This window comes from Plutella xylostella, chromosome Z, assembly GCF_932276165.1.
Source record: "Plutella xylostella chromosome Z, ilPluXylo3.1, whole genome shotgun sequence".
NCBI classification, from domain to species: Eukaryota; Metazoa; Arthropoda; class Insecta; order Lepidoptera; family Plutellidae; genus Plutella; species Plutella xylostella.
The window spans coordinates 7,847,895-7,869,856 of record NC_064012.1 but is presented as its reverse complement, the minus strand read 5'-3'; the positions used below and the strand labels follow the sequence as shown (position 1 = coordinate 7,869,856).

The following is a 21,962-nucleotide window of genomic DNA, read 5'->3' as shown; positions in this document are numbered from 1 at the left end:
TGGTCTGAGAGCGTCGTGGTATTGTTCTTTAAGAAGGGTGACAAAACCCTTCTGAAGAACTATAGACCGATCTCGCTTTTAAGCCATGTATACAAGCTGTTCTCAAGGGTTATCACGAACCGTCTTGCCCAAAAGTTAGACGAGTTTCAGCCCCCAGAGCAGGCTGGGTTTCGAAAAGGCTTTAGTACAATAGACCACATCCACACAGTAAGGCAGATTATACAGAAGACCGAAGAGTATAATCAGCCTCTGTGTCTAGCCTTTGTGGACTATGAAAAAGCCTTCGACTCCATCGAGACCTGGGCAGTTTTGGAATCCTTGCAGAGATGCCAAATCGATTGGTGCTATATCGAGGTGTTGAGATGTCTGTACAATGCCGCTACTATGACTGTCCAAGCACAGGACCACAAGACAAGACCTATCCAACTGCAACGTGGAGTGAGACAGGGGGATGTAATATCTCATGCATGTGGTGTCTACTTTTAATTAGCCTGTGTAATTAGTTTTAATCTGTAGACGTAAGTTATAAACAAGGCATGTTATGTTACACTCGCTGTAAGAAGACCTAAATAAATAAATAAAAAAAATAAAAAATATCTCCGAAACTGTTCACCAATGCATTGCAATCCATGTCTTTAAGACGTTGGACTGGAAAGGACATGGCATATGTATAAATGGCGAGTACATATCACACCTCCGCTTCGCGGACGACATCGTTATTATGGCAGAATCTCTGCAGGAACTCAGCTGGATGCTAAGTGGCCTAAATGCTGCTTCCCTACGTGTAGGCCTCGGAATGAACTTGGACAAGACGAAAGTCATGTACAATGCTCACATCAAACCGGAGCCGGTCGCCGTTGGTGAGGCAACACTCGAAGTTGTGCAAGAATATGTCTACCTCGGGCAGACTATTCGGCTAGGCAGAAGCAACTTCGACAAGGAGGCTGCAAGGCGCATCCAACTGGGTTGGGCTGCATTCGGGAAACTTCGTCACATATTCTCCTCGGCCATTCCTCAGAGCCTGAAGACAAAAGTCTTCAACCAGTGCGTCCTGCCAGTGATGACGTATGGTGCAGAGACGTGGACACTGACGGTAGGACTGGTCCACCGATTTAAAGTCGCTCAGCGTGCTATGGAGAGAGCTATGCTTGGGGTTTCTCTGATGGATCGTATCAGAAATGAGGTTATCCGTCAGAGGACTAAGGTTACCGACATAGCTGTCAAAATATGCAAGCTGAAGTGGCAGTGGGCTGGTCATATCTGCCAAAGAACCGATAACCGTTGGGGTAGACGAGTTCTCGAGTGGAGACCACGAACAGGCAAACGCAGCGTGGGACGCCCTCCTGCCCGCTGGACTGACGACCTTAGGCGGGTGGCGGGTAGTGGTTGGATGAGGAAGGCCGAGGACCGAGTGTTGTGGCGCTCCTTGGGAGAGGCCTATATCCAGCAGTGGATGATTATTGGCTGATGATGAATGAATATTTTTTACTAGTTTTCCTGTACTTCCTGTAGGTTGGCTGGTAGAAAATGCTCTTAGCTTGAAGCCCTCCTTTTGTACATTTATTTCTTATATTTGTGCAATAAAGAATTAAATTAATATTGAAGTAGATAATTATATTATCCTAACTGGGTTACCCTCATCTTGCCTAATCTTTATTGCCCAAAACGTTTCGCATAACTCGTATTATCTAAACTTTTTTGGCCGAATCATCACTTCGCCAAGACTTTGTGGCATAAGACTCGTTTCGCCTAAAAACTCTCTTGCCACAATCCTGTAATATCTAAGTTTTGTTAGCTCAAATTTATGTTCGTATAGGTATACTTGTTAACTTTTACTTTAACCCTTAAATTGGCAGTGGTATACCAGTAAGACATTGTCTTTAAAAAAATTTACTGACTTAATAATTAAAAAAAAAAAACATTTTGTTACACGGTACACCTGGTATCATTTTATTCTACCAAAAAATAAATATTCTGTGTGGCAACATCTTCGATCAGCTGTATAAATCGCAAAATGGCACCGAAGCGGCCGGCTATGTCTGCAGAGTCTGCACCTCGTGTAAGTTTTTTACTTTTTTACTGGTTTTTGCATTGGATTGGTAATTGATTGATCTTCCATGGATTGGGAACACTGTAAATAACATTATTGAGCCGCTATTTTATAAATTCATCACTTATTTACTATTTTATAAGCTCACGTTTCTGTTTGTACTACGGGTATACCGTTGTCAAGTGTACGGTGAACGGTCCCAAATAGACTTAGTTATACCCGTAGTACATTTCCAAGACTGTGCATACATTCAGTGAAGCTTTTTTTCGTTTTCTTTTATCGTGTCACCAGTTATTTCCCGCGGTATCACTCGCGAGTTATAAAGAGTATCACTTTTGATAACAAACAATGACAAATCATTAATGTGAAACTTCAGTTATATTTTTTTACATGCATTTTACATATTATAATACAATGCGAGTGAAACCGTAGGGTGGCTGATTTGGTGGCGGGAGTATGGTTTACAGAGCTTGTTTTCTTTATTTGCCACAGTGCTTGAAGCTGTCACGATCGCACAAAATTTTGGCTTTGGTCCCCGCTGAGAATGCTTGCTCCGATGACAGTTCCGCTTCCGACGAAGAACCTGATTTCATCCCACCCACTCCATCATGCTATAGCTCCGACTCTCCTTCTTTGGATTCCTCATTAGAACGCCTGAACATTTTAGCTGACCTCTCTGATGAAAATAATTCTGAACGCACTAGCCTTTGTGAAGTGCCACTCACCCCAACATTCCAAGAAGTTTTCCCTTCCCCATCAACTAACAATTATGAAGCCATACCCACACTAAATTCGATCCAGACATTGCCACCAGCATCAGTGGAACCACTCGCATCACCAATACCCAGCACCTCAAAAGCCGTAACGAGATCCAAACGTAAGAAAACTATGGCGGTGGTCGCAAAAATTGGTAAAAAATCGAAGAAATTGATCCTCGACTACAGCTGGAAAAAAACCAGTTTACTCCACAAAGCATCCATTGATGAAGGAATACATGAGATCCACAAATCCGGAAATGATAGTGTTTTGGATTATTTTCATTCATTTTTGTCAGCGGATATCATTAAAGAGATTGTTCATAACACAAACTTATACTCGGTACAAGAACATGGTAAATCTATCCAAGTGACAATTGAAGAAATGGAAAGCTTTCTTGCAATTCAAATAATGATGGGTGTTGTAAGAATGCCAGCCTACGTAGATTACTGGGCAAGAAGAACCCGTTTTGCTCCAATAGCTGACCAAATGCCCCTCAAGCGATACCAGCAGATAAGGCGCTATATCCATTTTGTGGATAATACTATGGAGAACGGGGATAGATATTTTAAAATTCGCCCAGTCATGGAAAGAATTCGCCAAAACTTCTTGCGACTAGAAGAAGAAGGGCAGTATTCCATCGACGAAATGATGATTCCATATAAGGGTACAAAAGCAGGAAAAAGAAGACAGTACATCAAAAGCAAGCCCAAGAAGTGGGGATTCAAAAATTTTGTACGTGCCGGGGTTTCGGGTCTTATTTATGACTTCTGTATGTATGCAGGTGATGACACTTTCCGTGGTCACACTTTCACAGACAAAGAAACATCTTTGGGGGTTGGAGGTATGGTAGTGGTGGCTTTATGCAATACTATAAAACAAAAGCCATCAATAGTCTATGCAGACAACTTTTTCATGTCTCCTGAACTGGTGGTTTTATTGCGTGAAGAATATGGCATATTTAGCTTGGGGACAATTCGGACCAACAGACTGAGGGGTTGCCAAAAGTTTTTACCAACTGATAAGGAAATGAAAAAGAAGAAAAGAGGATACAGTACACAGGTTGTGTGCAACAAAAACAAGCTTGCGTGTGTGAAGTGGAACGACAATAAAGTGGTGACACTAATCAGTTCATTTGTGGACTCCTACCCTGTAGATAAAATAAAGCGCTATACCAAGGAAGACAAAGCTAAAGTTGACGTTGATTGCCCGCAACTTGTAAAACACTATAATAGGCACATGGGTGGGGTCGATCTGGCAGACATGCTAATATCCCTCTACCGGACCCCTTTCAAAAGCCGAAGGTGGTACACGGGCATCTTCGCACAACTGTTGGACATGTGTATAAATAATGGTTGGCTATTATACGGACGAGATGGTAGACCAAACAAATCCTTGAAGGAATTTCGCCTCGAATTATTTGAAGCACTGTGTCATGCCAATAAACTGCCCAAATCACGTGACAGTATGGTGATGAAGGATGACAAGAAGATTCAAAAACCAACAGCCTCACGGCCAGGGGACTGTGTTCGCTACGATGCTTTTGGACATTTCCCTGATTCGTCGAATAAACAATCCCGTTGCAGGTTCTGCAAAGATGGAAGAACCAAAGTGTTTTGCATCAAGGCAATATGCAATATGCATTTATGCTTTACTACGGGTGACAGTAACAAAAGGAATTGTTTCCGTGAGTTTCATACCAAATGATGCATAGTTATGTTATAAGATATTGATAGTGTTTCACAAATAAATAAATAAATATATACTTAGTGTTTTTCTTAGTAACATGACAACGTCATACCTGTAGGACGAACAAAAGTCTTAGTAATATACAGTGCAGTTGTCAACGTCATACCCGTAGTACTATAGTTTTCGCGAAAACTGTCAACAGTAATTTTTTTTTCGCATTTTTTTTAGAGTCTTTGTATCATAATTAAACAGGAACATATATAAAAATAACGTAAATCACACAAAAATAATCTTGCCAATTCAAGGGTTAAACTGTGTAATTTGTGTATACATACAATAAAGTGTTTAAATAAATAAATAAATAAATAAATATACCTTCTTAATCTTGTTTCTCGTAATATTATCTAAATAATTAATATATTAAATAGGTATGTGGTAAATATACAAATTGTGGTATTTTTCTCCTACATCCCGAAAATAACGATATTGAATGATGAAATATGAAAAATGGCCGCCGACAGGTGAGGGGTTAACAATGTTATGATTTTAGAGTTAGATGACAATGACATTCTACCTCACTGTTGCCTCACTGACGTTAAGTGACACTTGCTTGTTTTTTGTGGCGCAGGCAAGGATAAATCCTATTATGCTTATGTAATGTTATGTGACGTCATAGATACATTCAGCCGGCCAAATTTTAAATGAATATTAAAAATAGTTTTAATGAATAAAATACAAAGATGACGAAATTAGTTTCTTAAAATGGTCTATATTTTCAAAATAAATTATAAAAAATACATATCATAGATTGGTAGCATGGCCAATTGAATAAGAAATTCCGACTTTTACGAATAAATTTCAGCTTATGCCGCTACGGAACCTTTTCGTCCTTCATCACCGAACGTCAACAAAATAACAGTTAGTAATTAAACGTGGTTTTTCCAGGTCTGCTACGTCTACAGCAGCTGTACGCGAGCATGCAGCCAGGCAACGCCACATTCCGTATATCGCATGTGAAACGTGTTGGCAATGCCTCAGACGCGGTGCAGTACCTATGTTCCCTGGAGCGGTTGGACAGATGGAGCAATAAGTACGTCGTGCTAGACTCCAATACACGGCTGGCTAAGGACGTGATAATTTCGCACGTACGTGACGTGCAACTGGGGCGTAGGAATTACCATTACTTCCTCAGTGGCTTGGTAAGATATTTGCGTTTTTTTCTGTCCCCGTTTTACAAGATGTTAATGCAATTTGTGCTATTATTAGATGGTGTCGCATGAATAGTCATACTCTGAACACGTAATCAAGAATAAAATAAATATGTGGGGACATCTCACACATGGCCATCCGACCCAAGCTAGGTAGAGCCTGTAATTTGGGTATCGGACAGCTGCTATCTACATAGATAGATAAATAATTATTATACACAGTATACACATTGAGACCCAGGACCTGAGTACTAATATCTGGTTTTAAACAAATATTTGTCCCGGCCGGGATCGAAAACGGGACCTTCGGCATAGTAGTCAGGTTCACTAACCACTATACTATCGGGATCTACACTATACAAGAGGAATGGTATCATTTCATATTTAATCAATTATATTATTAATTTATTATAGGTAGTTACTTAATAATATTATTGAAGGTTTGCTGATAATAATTCTTTAAATGGACAATGTGTGTTGCGGGCAAAATGTTCCAGTTATTGATGGAAATATTATGTTATGGATAAATGTATGTAAATGAATGTAAAAATCCTGTTATATATACGTTACCTACTTAAATAAAGAAATATATATTCTCCAGGTCATGGATGATCACTGGGAAAGAGAAATTAACGAATTTGGAGCCATTAATGTTACTGGATTTCGCGTTCTAGATTTTTCTAGAAAATTTGTTCGTGATTTTATTGATGTATGGAAAAGAGAATATCATAGCCAAACTATCTCGGTGAGTATTTTTGTGAATACAATTGGAATACATTAAAATACTATTATGTGCTAGCTTATCAATTATTTAACAAATATGTTAAGCTGCATATGAGCGTTGCATTAACTAGCGAGTAATAATCTGACTAATAGTTCTCGAGATTATCTAGCTCTCAGTGATGGACGTTAGTCAGCGTTAGCGTGTATCCTTATTTAGTATGAATTTGTAATACATAATATAAGTATTGGTTTATAAGTAATCCTATACTTCGTTTCAGCTATAATCATTCCTTTGACGTTTTGAATTTTACGGTTTTATAGGTCTCCCATAATGAATTTCTATAGATTTTATCTATCGACTTATTGTATCAGTCGTATTTTGTATCGTATCCAAGAATAGGTTTTTTTTTCTGCGTTAATGGAATAATTGTCAACTGTCACAGGAATCATCATAGCTGAAACGAGGTATAGGATTATAATTAGATATTCTTGCAAAACTATAATTTGGTAGATTTTTAAGAACGAGAGCTTATGTTCCAATGTTTGGGGTATATTTGGTTTAATGTGGTAGAGAGATGCTATGTTAAGTTATTGAATGCATGAAGCCACTTGTAATACTCAGGAGTTGAGGAGGCCAAATAGCTTTGAGCCAAGGAAGGGAAGAAGATGTCATTGAGTCCGAGGACGTGAGGTGTCGGGGCGGGGAGGTGGCATTGCTGGAACGCAAAAAGGGGGTTGAGGGGTCGCCATTACATATTTACGTGATAGTAATATCAAACCGAGCAACGGAACAATTTACTAGAGAAGCACGTGCCCAAATCATTATGAATTTCTAATTATAAGCTACGCTTACCTGCATGGAGTTTTAAAATGTTTTTTTTTTTTAAGTTTGTTTGGGCGTGTTAAGAGTTTTATAGATAGATTTTTTTCTCTAGAAAATAATGAGTGTAAGAAGTACCTATACATAGTTTCCAAAATTAATAAAATATACTGACGAAAGTCATATCTGACTGACTTTTACTTTTACGGACATACGTACAGTTATTGTTCATTGTTGCACTGATAATTACAAAACTTTACATTATTTAATCGCATGATTTTCGTAATTCCGTCGTAGCAAATATGCAACTCTGAAAAGCATTATATAATTTGCAGCGAAATGACAAAAGTTTCACAAACGATAAACACGAACATTTGCTATTTTCAAAATTGCTTTTTAACTTTAAAACCTTGAATACAGTAGAATGTGCTGAATGTGCAACGTTTCACAAAATGTCTGTTTTCACATCACCGCCATGCAAACATTGCTAATAAATACATTTTACAATATCTTTTGGGCATAAATATAAACAAAGTTAAATTGGAAAACAGTAAAAATAAACCGTTGCTCATATAAAAACATTGAATGTGATGTTAAGTTGTTCGCATCGTAAATATCCTCAATGGCATTTGTAACGATGAAAATGTTTACGGAGTTTTTTGCTTTCACGCCTTCATTATTATTTTGCTTTATTTGATACTTAAATTAAATTGTTTATGGAGTAAATGTTGATTCCGTTGGCTTAGGCTCAAGCGGCGCTGATGTACGATGGAGTCCAGGTCCTGATAGACACGTTCGGAAGGTTGCAGAGGAAAAAGCCGGACATTTTCCGAGGCTCCTCCCGTCGTGCTACGCTAGGAAATTACAGTAAAGTTATTGATTGCAATCCTGTGAAAGGGAAAGTCAGTCCTTTCGAGCATGGTGACAAGATTTACAGGCTCATCAAAAAGGTACGTATAGTTTTCACATTGTGTTGCAAAATTGGTATAGTAAGCCGAAAGCAAATGAAAAAGAGTCAGATTATCCTGAACAACTGCTGTGCTACCACAAAAAAATTTAAACATAGTTTAACAAGTGTTTTGAACTAAATTTGACAGATTTTGTAGGCGTATACCGGCGCTAAACAACTGTTAAGCACTGACTGTCTATTGTTTAACGACTTTTGGGATTATACTTTTTTTTGGATTGGAATGGACTTCTTTAGAAACTTTGTTGGTGAACTTTCGGTTTACTGCACCACTTTTGCAAAACCCTATATAAAAATATGGAGCTATGCCTGCGAAACTGTTTCCCGAAGGGTTTACAAAGCGCCAATTTCAATTTTTAACCAAATAAGAAAACCTGTAACGTAAACATGAAAAAGGCTCAATTTATTCCGACATTCCGGGAAAAGAAAGACCCAGAATTTAAAAAAAAAAATCTGGTCCGTACGTAAGATTCTCCGAATCAACCCTAGGCAGAATTTTCTAGGGTAACATCGGAATAATCGACAAACAGCATGACTTATTATTTTTTCTTATCCTATTATAAATTATCAACAGTAAAAATATTCTCTCACCTTAATTTTTCAAATGGTAGATGTACTGTAGGTGAGGTAAGGTACCTAAATATCACAATACGCCTAATATATGTACCTATATATTTATGAATATTCATATTTTTATTATTTATTATATTATACAGGGTGTTGTAAAAAGGGTATACTAAGCCGAAACCTACATGTGCAGCATGTTATATCTAAGCCCGAAACTGAAATCAGAATTTGAAAATTCGCGAAAAAAATATTTTATTTTCCATTGAAACTTTGTTGGTCACGTGACTTTTACTATGGTTTTTTTTTCGCGAATTTCCAAATTCTTATTTCAGTTTTGGGCTTAGATATAACATGCTGCACATGTAGGTTTCGGCTTAGTATACCAATTTTGCAACACCCTGTATAAAGCTATTTTCACTAAAGAACAAAAAAAGCTTCTTTCATCCTTCGTTTTCGGTATGTTATGTAAAAAATTTTGATGCTAATTCCAAAACCGTTTCGAGATATTGTCTTCCTAATAAGTGCCTCATTCTTAAAAATATAAAATATTCAAGGATTCCGATTATTTTATCAAAAATGAAAAGTTCAGTGTCACTTCTGTCAATCTAAAGTGTAAATATTCACAGAGTTAGGATCTTGATGACGTCAACGGCTGCACGGATGCGGATGACGTCATAAAATCGTCGAGAACCGATCTTTATATTTTTTTTATAAAATTAACGGGAGCAGTAATATAAAAAATATTCAAATTTGTGTCTCAAATTCCGACATACTTCAATTTAAAATTATAAAAACAATCACCATAAAATTACTTAACATACCGAATTGTTACCTACTTTCATTACTCACTTTGTGATAGTTGCCTATTATCTACACTGTAATTTTCGTCATGTCTTACTTGTCCTAGCCCATCCCAGTGCTCCCCTAACTACGCAGTTTTAATTTAGTTAAACATAAAAGGGTGCTTTTAACGTCAGAAATGGGGTAAAACACATGTGCACGGGCTCAATGAACCGTAGTTAACATGATGTCACTGGAGCTATATAGCTCAATTCGCTTAGTGGGTTTCTATTGTTTGAGCGACTATCGACTGTATACCGACATTGTTTGACAATTATTTACACTCACGATCAATGAAAAAATTCCAGTGTCGTCAGGAAAAGGGTTAATGACGCCATTTGCGACATTGAAGTAAACCTTTAACTTTATTTTGTTCACATTTTAAATGAAATGTTTAAAAAAAATGGGGCCGTCTTGAGGTCGGCATTTTGAAAATGGAACTTTTTCATTGTTTGTGAGTGTACTTACATACTTAATAATAATATTATGACAATTATTATTCAGGTTGAACTTTTTCTCACAAAAAAAACAAATATGTATAAATGTACGTATTTCACCACTACCTATTTCCTATTTATCTTCACTGTCTACTCAACATCAACAATGTCAATCAAAAGATATTGAATAGAAAATCCCAAGAGCGAGCGAGGCCGAGTAGGAGTTTATTGATATTTAACAATCGTCGTCTCTAAGTAATAAGTGAAACGACTTCTAAGAGTACCTACCTAATTTGCTACATATACAAGGACCATGAATGAAAGACAGGGCGGAAAAGATTACCAGCGGCAGTTTTTTTTTGGCCTACATTACAGCAGACACTTTTTGTCGATGCAACCGTTATGGTAAATTGACTTTGCTGCACCAATAATATAATTATCTTATTAGTTTACATGCCTACACCGTTGGTTATTTATTAAAGGTACCTACCGTATAACAACATCAGCAGATAATATTTAAAATACATAATGCACTTAGCTGTTTTCATTGAATAACAATTATAACGAAGAGGTGGATTTTATCAGTAAAAATCAGTCAAGTAAAGTCAATAACCGACCTGGCAACGGGATCGTCACTGATAAAGTTGCACCACACCCTTCAAGTGCGTCAGTATTAGTAGGTACTAACTATTTAACCCAGTTTTGCCATAACTAGCTCCGCGTGGCTGTGACTGCGATAAATTAGATTTCATGGAGTGACTTCTAATTACAAAACACTTGGCGACCACATTCTTATTTAGGACTAATATTATTTATTTATTTCATAGCGTTATGTTGGTGTTATGTTTGTGTTTATATTTTAGCTAGGAAAAACTAAACTTATGTCACGGTTAGTAGGTATATTTTATGAACTAGGTATATGGCTAGACTTCTATGACTCAGTCACAATTAAATTTAATAATTATATTAAGCCACTAAATAATTTGTGACTTAGATCATATCTGATCAACTCTAATCAATTCCGGATATTTGAACATTTCATCCCCGCAGGCCGAAGTCTTTGTCCAGGACAACCTTCTGCTGCACCGCGGGAACCCGACAGGAATCGGATGGACTAAAGTCCGACTGCTTGGCGTCTTCATATAACATAACATTTTTTACAACAAATAAACAGTTTTCTGTTGTTGTATTCAATTACACTTTACTGTATAAACACAGGCACAGCGTTGCGAAAATTATTTAAATTTATCATGAAACAGAATTTTATGTCTTTAAGGCGAATTATTCAATAGTGCGATACATTTACGAGTAAGATCTTAACCAATAATTAAGCTTAATGTGGGTCAAAATGTTACTTTAAATAAAGCAGAAATTGTACTGTAAATTTCTGAATTGCGTCAACTCTTACAATATTCTTTTAACATTATTAAAACAAACACAAATGCAATTCGGAAATTTAAGTACAGTAACATGTAGGTACATTTAATATAATATTTTAATCTCCAATATTACCCTCATGCTTGATTAGTGATCAAGACCGAATTACCTGTTACTAAAATGAACGGCAAAAGACGATATTATTTTCCACAGACGGAGATTGAGGGACTAAGTGGCATGATCAGGTTTACTGATGACGGTCATCGAAACAACTTTTCCCTTCAAGTAGTCGAAATGACTGTAGATGGACACATGGAACAAGTACGTATTATTGATTATCTTTAGAGGAGAAAGTGTTCTATATCCTTCATTCTTGTGCAATTAATGTGACCGAGAGAATCATAGATTTGTTCAGAGAGACATAAATTATATACTAATATATTAAAATGATGTAATGTTTTTTGTAGTTTTAAAGACAATGTTTAAAATGTTATTTTAATAAATATAGGTTGCGATATGGCATGACTACAAAGGCCTAATACCAGTGGTTCCCAAACTCCATAGCCAGTATCTGAACGGCGTGTACGACAGAAATAGAACGTTTATTATTTCCACGATACTTGAAGCACCCTACCTTCAACTAAGAGTCCCTGGTAGTACGGAGGTTAAATCAAACTCCGGCTACAAAGGGTTTTGTAAAGACCTCGCGGATATGATCTCACAAAAGCTGGAAATAAAATGTAAGTATAATATTAGGTCGTTCACACTGGATTAGGGATACAGTCTCGGCTTATGTACTTTCCTTTACTTGTACTTTAAAGTTAATGATGTGCTTTTGTAAAATTTAAGTTGAATGAAAACGTTTTTTAAAAATTGCGGTTACCCGCTGCAAGATTAACTAAGATCATTTTCATTTCAGATGAGTTGCGATTGGTCAAGATTGGTAAATACGGTAAAGAGGACCCTACTATTGTGGGTGGATGGGATGGCATTATAGGTGAAATCGTTCGCAAGGTAGAGAAAAATAAGCACGGACTATATTTTTGCGCTTCATTTATTGTGTGTGTTAGTAATGCAGATACAGCCAAGATGAAAAGGGAAGATTAGCTAATGTTAAACCGAATAAAAAGGAACTAAGTCAATGTTATAATTTTCTATTAACCTACTATTGCAGCTACTATAATTTTTGTTGTAATTATTTGTTAATTATATATTTATGGCTTAACTGCTTAATGGGATTCGTGTGATAAAATCAATAATTATTTTTGCAGGAAGCAGATATGGCTATAGCTCCGCTGACAATAACTTTGGAAAGGGAAATGGTAGTGGATTTCAGTAAGCCTTTCCTGTCATTAGATCTTAACAGTAATAGATCAAAGAAGAAAATGAGTACTGTCTTTAGTTTCCTAAAACCTCTATCAAAGGAACTTTGGGTGAGTATTAAGTTGATATTTTAGGTACCTAGTAGATTACATTTTACTAATATTAACTAAACTATATAAGAAACACAATACACTCGGGAGCAATGAACCAAATTGCTTGTAAATGGAAAAGGCTATTAATGATGCCGTCTGCAATATTGAAGTACTTGTAACAGTGATAGTGCATCACAATATTACCAACATAAAACGTGAATGTTGTGTGCACATTTTAAATTACGTTTTTAACAATAAATGGACTTTTTGTATTTGGAACTTTTTTATTGCTCGCGAGTGAATATTTTGATAAATTCGATAATAGTCAAATAATAAATTTGTTCACAGATCTGCATATTATTTAGCCATTTTGCAGTAAGCATGGTTTTGTTCTTGGTATCAAAATTTTCGCCATTGGAATGGCGTCTGTTATCGTTTACCGACATTCAACAATCAAATCACAATCATGAAGTTCAAACCTCACAGGTAATTTACGTATAATAAGTTAAGTATTTATTCTATATCCAAACATGGGATTTTTTAACTAGTGCAACCAAAAAAAATTCTGTCAGCTAATCAAAATACTTACTGTACCAACTACCAAGCTAGGTACACAACTATACATAAAAAAAGATATTAACATGAATTTAAGTTATTTAACTTTTACCAGTGTGGTAGTTTACATCAACTGGATGTGTATGTTTTGATTCATTTTTTATTGTCATTTGTTCCAGTCAACTGTTGTGAATGAATTCAGTTTTTGGAATTCCATGTGGTTTTCTTTGGGATCTTTTTTGCAACAAGGAAGTGATTTAGTGCCCAGGTAACTAAATTTTCATTATTTTATTAGTTATTTGTTCTTTGATTACCTTTGTTTCCCTGAACACTTAAGTCGTAATAATTATAATAATATAATACGGTTGTGGCATATCTTTTTTTCGGTTATTGCAATTACATCGCCTACTTTATTCGTATTTAAGCTGCAATATTTCAGATTTGAAGAACATAGTTTTTTTTATCAATCATTTACCGAGCGTAACAACATTTAATTTTTAAGATCTGATTAAATATTGATACATTATTTACTGCAGCTCCATCTATGTATCTATGTATGCTTATTCTTTATTACATCAAAAGTATTTTATCAGGTAAATTAAATATGTAGTTGATGGTTAATGCGGTCTACAATCCCATTTTAAATCACTTATTAATCCGTAAATCCTTTGTCCAAAAATCATTTGACTTTCGATACTGAAAATTAATTGGATTAATAAAAGGTTTATTTTTGTGTAAATAATAGCAGAATACTGAAATGACGTGCTAAAAGTCATGCCTACCATACCCGTGGTATATACTTACGCATACTCAATACAGGGTGTTTTTTAATTAAAATATGATCCTGGAAAAATAAAGTACATGTTATTACATGTACAAGTTATTTTATGGGTGTGTACAAATAAAGAATATTCTATCTATCTACTGAATAACTTAAGTACATAAAACCATAGAAAATTACCATAGCAAATAAACTAATTTCACAAAGATTGCTACCTGCAGTAGTTTTTTTAGATCGATTGGGACAATTCCGAACATATTTTTGAGTATTTTATTCATCTCATTCACTCTTTATCCTTAAGCCTACCAATTTGAAATTGGGCTATTGTTTTTAAAATTCTGATTATTTAATTATTATTTTGTTGTAAACTCTTATGTACCTATTATAAAATGTTCTTGGAAAATAAACGAAATAAAAAAAAAATAATAATAAACAAATTGCCAGGATTCAGGTTCTTTTGCTTTAACTTATTTTATTGTTTAAACGAAATCCTTTTTAGGTCCGTATCGGGAAGGATTGTCAGCACAGTATGGTGGTTCTTTACTCTGATAGTAATTTCATTCTATACTGCAAATTTGGCCTCACACTTGACCATAAATCGCATAAATGATCCTTTCTTCAATATGGGCATCCTGACCGCTTGCTCTTTGGTAAGTTTTACTTTTATACATTAAATTTCAAAGTGAAAGTCATCGAGCAAAGGATATGTTCCACTCAAAAAATCCCGATACCAAATAATTTTGTAAGTGGAACTTTTTCTTTGTTCGTGAGTGTAAAATCTAAACACAATTTAAATTTTATTTTTAGGATTTATCTGCAGGTGTGACAGGGATTCCTCTTGATGGCCCACTTGATGAACCGACCTGGTTCTCTAAAGTTTTTTACAGTACCTCCACAACCGAACATTGCGAAATGGCCGTATCTCTTTCTAAGGATGGATTCAAGGAATTCGCCGTGGCTTTCCCAAAAAAATCCCCTCTCAGGTGATTTTTATGTTTATTGATCTTTTAATTGGCAATGCGAAGTTTATCTGCAAATGCGACTGTTACCTATATTTTTGCGATGGTTTTTATTGATGATGTTTACTGAAATTGTGATTTTTAAGGGAGGGAGTGAACTTGGCCTTGCAAGCGTTGAAAGATGATGGTGATTTGCAAAAGCTTATTCAAAAATGGTTTTCTCGCTCTGATTGTCAATCTGGAGATCAGGTATGAAGCCCCTGTCACTTTCTTTTCTTAGCGAGTCGACTTCAGACCACAAAGTCTAAGAAATTAATAATATTAATTTTAAAAATAACTGAGCTAAAATTTTAATAATTGGACTATTTTAGGGTTCCCATGGAACTGAATTGACGCTTGACGAGGTGGCTGGAATATTCTACGTTTTGATTGCTGGACTGGCTCTTGCCCTCGGCGTTGCCCTGCTTGAATTCTGCCAACATGGACGCTCGGCGGCCCTGCGCGCTAATGTGCCACTGCGCACGGCTCTACGCGCCAAGCCCCACCTGAACTCTGGCGCTGAAAGGAAATCCCCTCCAGAGGAAACCCCCACAAGTGAAGGCGAACGACTTGGATGGAACGGAGGCGCTGCTTATGCCGAAGTAAGTTTTCTTAAAACCATTTAGGTATCAAAAACTTATGTCTTTTAGAATAGAAAGTTATAAGTTTCAGTCAAAACTTTAAAAAGGTTATAAGTATTTGCCGTCAACGGTCGACTAAGTGTCGAGTATGTCACGTTTCTCGCCGGCCACAGAGTAGCTCTGTGAAATCATTTCCCCGGTTCATATGATATGTTCCTCATGCTTGTACTGGAGGCATAAAAATATTATTTGTATAGGTTTTAAATATCACTCTTTATTAGATGAGAACTCCAAAAATATAATATTATACGTACACGGGTTCCGCTCATCTCGCATAATCTTTATTGACCAAAACTCATTTCGCATAACTCGTATGGTCTAAACTTTTTTGGCCGAACCATCACTTTGCCAAGACTTATGTGGCATAAGGCTCGTTTCGTCTAAAACTCTTTAGGCACAATCTTTAAACAACTAAGTTTCGTTTGCTCTAAATTTATGTTCGTCTATACCTTTGTATAATCTTGTTTCTCCTAATGTTATCTTAATAAATAATATATTAAGTATGTAGTAAATGTACAAATTGTGGTATTTTTCTCCTACATCCCGAAAATCACGATATTGTATGATCAAAAAATCGAAAGTTAACGACCAATATAATTATTACAAACCCCATGAGATCGAAACCTAAAAATAGGTGCGACGACGAGCAAAGCGAGGAGGAGCGTGTTAGGTGCACATGTTCATCAAAACCAAAGCGGAGCGCAGCGAAGCGGAGCGGAGCGTTTTCCAAACAGCGGAAACAATACAAGGCACCAGTTTGCGCTATGTAGGGAGACGCTCCGTCAAAGTTAAAGCCAAACGAATATTATTACTTTGTTTAAACCTATGCCATAGCATTATTAGGCTATTCAAGATTTGGCCATACCATTATTAGGCTAAACAATGTTATGCGAAATAACTTTTTACTAAACGAGATTTATGCCATACGATTTTCGGCGTAACGAGACTTTGACCAAACGTTACTATGCAATACGAGATTAGGCAAATAAATCTTATGCCAAAAAAGGTAGAACCATATCCAAATCTATATTCTTTGTTTCTTCTTCCAACAATTTTTCATTAGTTTTACATGCCGGCTAACCAGAATGGTCACGAGGAGACTGCTCTGCATGGGAGCTTCGCGCAAGTCTGATCCTCGGCGTCGGTCCGGGACGCGGCTCGGCGCCGCCGGCCTCCCCAACCGCTCCGGGACCAGGACAGCCTCGAACTGTACCATCTGTAAGCAGCTGACCGAACCCACTGTAAACAACAGTAGCCTGTACCACCTGTGAAGAAAACTTGCTTTTAGGGGTGACACTAGCTTAACGAAAACTAAGTTTCGGAGCACTGACCCGCTAACCATGACTCTATTTGGGCCCATTTAGCGTAGGTACCAATACTAGATTGAGTGACAGCTCGACTTCATTTTCGTGAAGCTTAAGTGATCCTATACTATAAATATGTAAACTTTTCAATATTTTTACACTTTTACAACATAGACGTCAACGAAAAAGATTCAGTTTTCTATCTTTTGTCAAGTGCCAGAAATTTCCTTTACATAATAATTTAAGTTTCATGTTAGTTTCTGCTATTTCCGAAAACTGAAACTATAATCGTTTATGCAAACCATCAAAACCTGTACTAGGCACACTGTAAACATTTTGCTACGCGCTACATGTTTAGGCTACTGGCGACTTATGGCATCCTCAACGGACTTCGATTTTGCCAATTAAAGGAGTGATGTAGAAAAGACTTTCATAGAATGGGCTGTGTAATTATGTATTATCAAATTTACACCGGTATGTCGTTTGAAGCAGGGTAGTTGGTAAGTAATTAGTATATCTGTATAGTAGGTATCTGTGTGCTAATTTTTACCTATATGTTGATTCGTGTTGCTCATACCTGATTAATAGTGTTATTATTTTTGAAAACTGTGCCAAATTATGTTAATGTTAGATTTTTGAACTATTGAATAAAATTAATAGTAGGTATTACAAAACATAATATTAATGATTATTGCCATAATATGATATTATAACAATTAGTATAAAATGGTTGAAATTAAGTATTATAATACAATCTCCATCTAAATGTACCGTACCGTTCACTACGGTAACTTTTAATTTAAAAGAAAACTAATAATATTTAGAACATTTTAATCGTAACAATTATCGTGAAATACGTATAAAATAGAAGTAATATAAGTATGTACTTAAAATACACATGTATGTATTTATCTTGTCTTGAGTAGATAAGATCAGGGTCTTAATGTCTAATCGTCTACGTACCTAGATAAGTAAAATTTACTAAAACTAAACCTTTGGGGAGAGAACAAAATAATCCGAAAAGTTATTTTGTTCGAATGAAAAAAAAGTTAAATTGTATGAATGAATACTGAGTTTGCGTAGTATTAATATGTACTTATACTTAAGAAACCTATCAGGATTTTTAAGATTTATAAACACAATTATTTGTACCTACTGTTACCTAACAAATCGAATGTGCTGGAGGGCGGATGTTACGAGAATGGAGTATGGTCGCGTATGGTATGTAATGTTTGTAGTTAGGATATACGTACAATAAAAACAGTGGACTGATTCATAACATTGAAAAGTAGGTACTTATACCTAATATAATCAAATAATGCGTGTTAAAAATTAAACCAATACGTCACATTGTTTTATTTAAATACTCATTTCTATTTAGATAATTTTATTAAAATATATTGTACCTACCTATATTTTTTTAGTTAAAGGTCATGGACATATTTTGTTAAACATATGTTTAAAGTTAGACGTTGGCCGACACTGCACGCGAGAATTTGCTCATCTCTCGTAACACATTTGGTGAATTAGAATCCTAAATCCTATCCACACAAAAGCGGGTCAGACCGCGACTGCTTTCTTCGACGAAATGAAGGACTCGGAACACTGACCGCTAGACCGCGTGCAGTGGGGACGACGCCTAAAGATTACCATGTGTTACAGGACCGGTGTTGTGCTAGACTAAACCTGATATAGACCTTCATATACTCGCGCCAATTTGTATAATACCCTTACTCGCGCATGGTGTCACAGACCGATAGCTTGTACTCTTACAACATACTTTTTTTACTCAGAGGTTTAAAAACGATTACTATTTAGTATAAATAATACTTAATTTATTGATTATTTTAGTGTTCTATACATATCAGTCTTCGAATTAGAGATTTTTTTCTGAAATGTTAAGCAAGTTAAAAACTAAACGCGTTTTTTTAAATAAAAGAAACTTCTGAACAATAACAGTTAACATATCAAAGGACATATTTACCTATGTTCGCTATTGTTTTGTGTCTCATAAGCATAATCAAGGCATACCTACGGATATTGCGTATTCCATACAAAAGTAAATTTACACCTATACTCGCGTCTATCTCATTGACCGATTGGCGCCAAAAGCTACCAGTGGCTACAACATCTGAGTATCGCCCAAAGTGCGGCTTGTATACCTACTAACTAAAATAAGGTCAGTCACAAATCCGACAGCTAGCAAAAAACCGGACTTCTTAGGATTTACCCTTGCATACAAATAATTAAGTTGTACGAAAATATATTTCATCGGTCTCATAATGCGATAGTACGGTCATGTGCAGAGAAACCTGACCCCTGTCTCATAGTAACCATGCCTCTGAGAGGGGCATATTTATCTGCCTTACACTGTACTTATAGGAAGGTTAATATTTTTTTTTACCAGAAAGTCGGTGATACAATTTCGTTTTCTTGTTCTCGATTATTGTTTTAATTAGTAATAATTATATTTGTATATTTTAATACTTTGTATTGTAAGTAAAATGGCGTAATCTTGTATAGGAGGCCGAGACTCATTTTGGATCGCTGAGCCAGCGGAGTAAGTAAGTAGGTAAAATGAATGCAGAATGTTCGGATTGTCGTCCATTATACATAAAAAGTAGGCAGATAGAAAAGAGCTTCAAACCATCTAAAGAGCTGACTTTATAGTCATAATATTATTAATAATAGATGTATGTAATGTTGTCATCATGAAATCACTTGTTAGTATAAATTCGTTATTCTAAAATGGTGTATGAATTAACATATTTACAAAATGATTACAAGTAACTTCCTATATTCAACTGAAAATATAACTGTGTTTTCGTTTAGTACATAATGATAAACCTAATTATAATTAAGAGTTATCACAGTAATAGTAAATCTGATGTTCTTTGTAACGAGAAAATAAACGTATTAAATACAATTTGTCGTTTATTTCACCAGGGATGTATGCGCCACTAGTCTAGTATCAACACAGTTGAAGTTATGAGCGATATTAGAAGTACTTACAAGGTTTTATACATCTAAGAATTATACATATATCGTTACGCTATTATCATGATTTCTTTTTAACAAATCTATAGACTTCGGTCTATTCCACGACGTTTGATATGGGCATTATATGGGGGACGTTTCGAGTTGACAGTTTTAGTTTTAGGTGTGTACAACCTTTCGATTTTGGTAGGGATATCACCACTAATTATTTAAATGTTAGTAATTTCGGAAATAAATACAAAATAACAATAATCTCTTAGATATAGAGAAATATCGAGTTTAAAACGCCTGCGTTTTCTGCATTTCGAAGAATTACACAAATAAATATAAACAAGAAACAGTCTGAAAGTCACCAATAAAAATATGAAACTATAAATAAAACTTTACTTATAACAATATGAACTACATGAGAGAGAAGTACTCGGATTAAAAGATCATAATAATTGTCAGTTTTAATAAAGCCGTTGATGAAAATGTAAAAAATATTTTTATTAATACTTAAGTACTTGTACTGAAACTTTATAAAATTGTATAAATTTTCATCGATTTCATAACGTCGAATTTGTTGTGTTTATGGAACGTGTGTAAGTACTAACGTACGCGTACATACCTATTACTTCCATGGTTGTGTCCAATCTTTACCTTTCATTTTACCAAAGTGCCTAACTCTAGAAATATAATACGATGTGTGGTTTTTCGAACCCGACAAACTTTAAGGGTAGATTCTACGAGTAATTTCATCGAGAAAAACCCCCATATGTGGGGTCAAATCTCAATATTCTAGAATGGCGGCCATTTTAAAGTTTTAGATACTTACTTACTTACTCCGCTGGCTCAGCGACCCAAAGTGAGTCTTGGCCACCGATACAAGAGATCGCCACTTCTGACGGTCCAGTGCAGTCTCCCGCCAGTCAACGACTTGTAACTCGCGCAGGTCCGCCTCCACCGCGTCACTCCAGCGGTACCTGGGCCGGCCCACCGGTCGGCGCCCCGTCGGACGGCCCATGTAGGCTCTTTTTGCGCTACGATCTTCTCCCATTCTCTGGAGATGGCCTAGCCAGCGAAGTCTGTGGGCTTTTGTTTCTCCCACTATGTTAGCCCCCGCCATCAGATCTTCCAGTTCGGCGTTTTTCAGGACTCTCCAGCTTCCATCGGGTCTCTGTCTTGGGCCAAAGATCTTCCTTAGGACCTTCCGTTCCGCCACCAGCAGTTTGCTCTCTTCTTTCTGCGTTAACGTCCAGGCCTCACACCCGTACATCAGTATCGGTCTTATTACCGTTCTGTAAATTCTGAGTTTGGTGTTTCTGCTCAGAAGCCTAGACGTCAACACTTTATGCAAAGCGGCACTGCAGCGCAGGAAGCTTTGGATGCGGGTATCGATTTCCTCGTCGCGAGTGTTCGTATCCGTGACAGTGCAACCTAGGTATTTAAACCGGGAGACCCCTTTGTACGTCACATCTCCAACATGCAGGTCTTGTCTGCGAACGGACTTGTCCTTGTAGCGCTTCATGTGGAGATATTCGGATTTTCCGCGGTTTATTCTTAAACCAATTTTTCCGGCTTCTGTATCAAGGAGTTTCGCAGCTTTCCGAACCTCTTCAGCTGTTTTGCCCAGCACCGCTAGGTCATCGGCATAGCCAACCACCTTGTGCTTTCCATTGAGTTGTAGCCCGAAGTCAAGTTCTAAAACTCCTCTGAGAACATGCTCCAGGGCTAGGTTGAAAAGCATAGGCGATAGGGCATCCCCCTGCTTTAGACCGGTGACCACCGCGAACTCATCCGTCAGTTCTCCTCCAACACGAACCTTCATCCTACTCTCCTTTGTGGCAACCTCAAC

The 21,962-nt window shown here is 36.5% G+C and overlaps 1 protein-coding gene across 2 annotated transcripts in view; it reads left to right on the top strand.

Annotated features, from left to right (window-relative positions):
- LOC105389801 (glutamate receptor 1) overlaps nucleotides 1-20,408 on the top strand; it is a 98,914-nt gene extending 78,506 nt beyond the window's left edge. The window contains exons 5-18 of one of the 2 annotated variants that reach the window (XM_038121983.2): nucleotides 5,441-5,694; nucleotides 6,305-6,448; nucleotides 7,993-8,196; nucleotides 11,648-11,755; nucleotides 11,943-12,174; nucleotides 12,354-12,448; nucleotides 12,706-12,867; nucleotides 13,198-13,335; nucleotides 13,584-13,672; nucleotides 14,685-14,835; nucleotides 14,993-15,168; nucleotides 15,291-15,393; nucleotides 15,516-15,785; nucleotides 16,909-20,408. In XM_038121983.2, coding sequence (XP_037977911.2) covers nucleotides 5,441-5,694; nucleotides 6,305-6,448; nucleotides 7,993-8,196; nucleotides 11,648-11,755; nucleotides 11,943-12,174; nucleotides 12,354-12,448; nucleotides 12,706-12,867; nucleotides 13,198-13,335; nucleotides 13,584-13,672; nucleotides 14,685-14,835; nucleotides 14,993-15,168; nucleotides 15,291-15,393; nucleotides 15,516-15,785; nucleotides 16,909-16,956 — 2,174 coding nt within the window. In that variant the 3' untranslated portion in view covers nucleotides 16,957-20,408. Of the gene's footprint in view, nucleotides 1-5,440; nucleotides 5,695-6,304; nucleotides 6,449-7,992; nucleotides 8,197-11,647; nucleotides 11,756-11,942; nucleotides 12,175-12,353; nucleotides 12,449-12,705; nucleotides 12,868-13,197; nucleotides 13,336-13,583; nucleotides 13,673-14,684; nucleotides 14,836-14,992; nucleotides 15,169-15,290; nucleotides 15,394-15,515; nucleotides 15,786-16,887 lie in introns of both variants that reach the window. The other variant, XM_011560981.3, reaches the window with a different exon arrangement.
- Nucleotides 20,409-21,962: the final 1,554 nt, after the last annotated feature.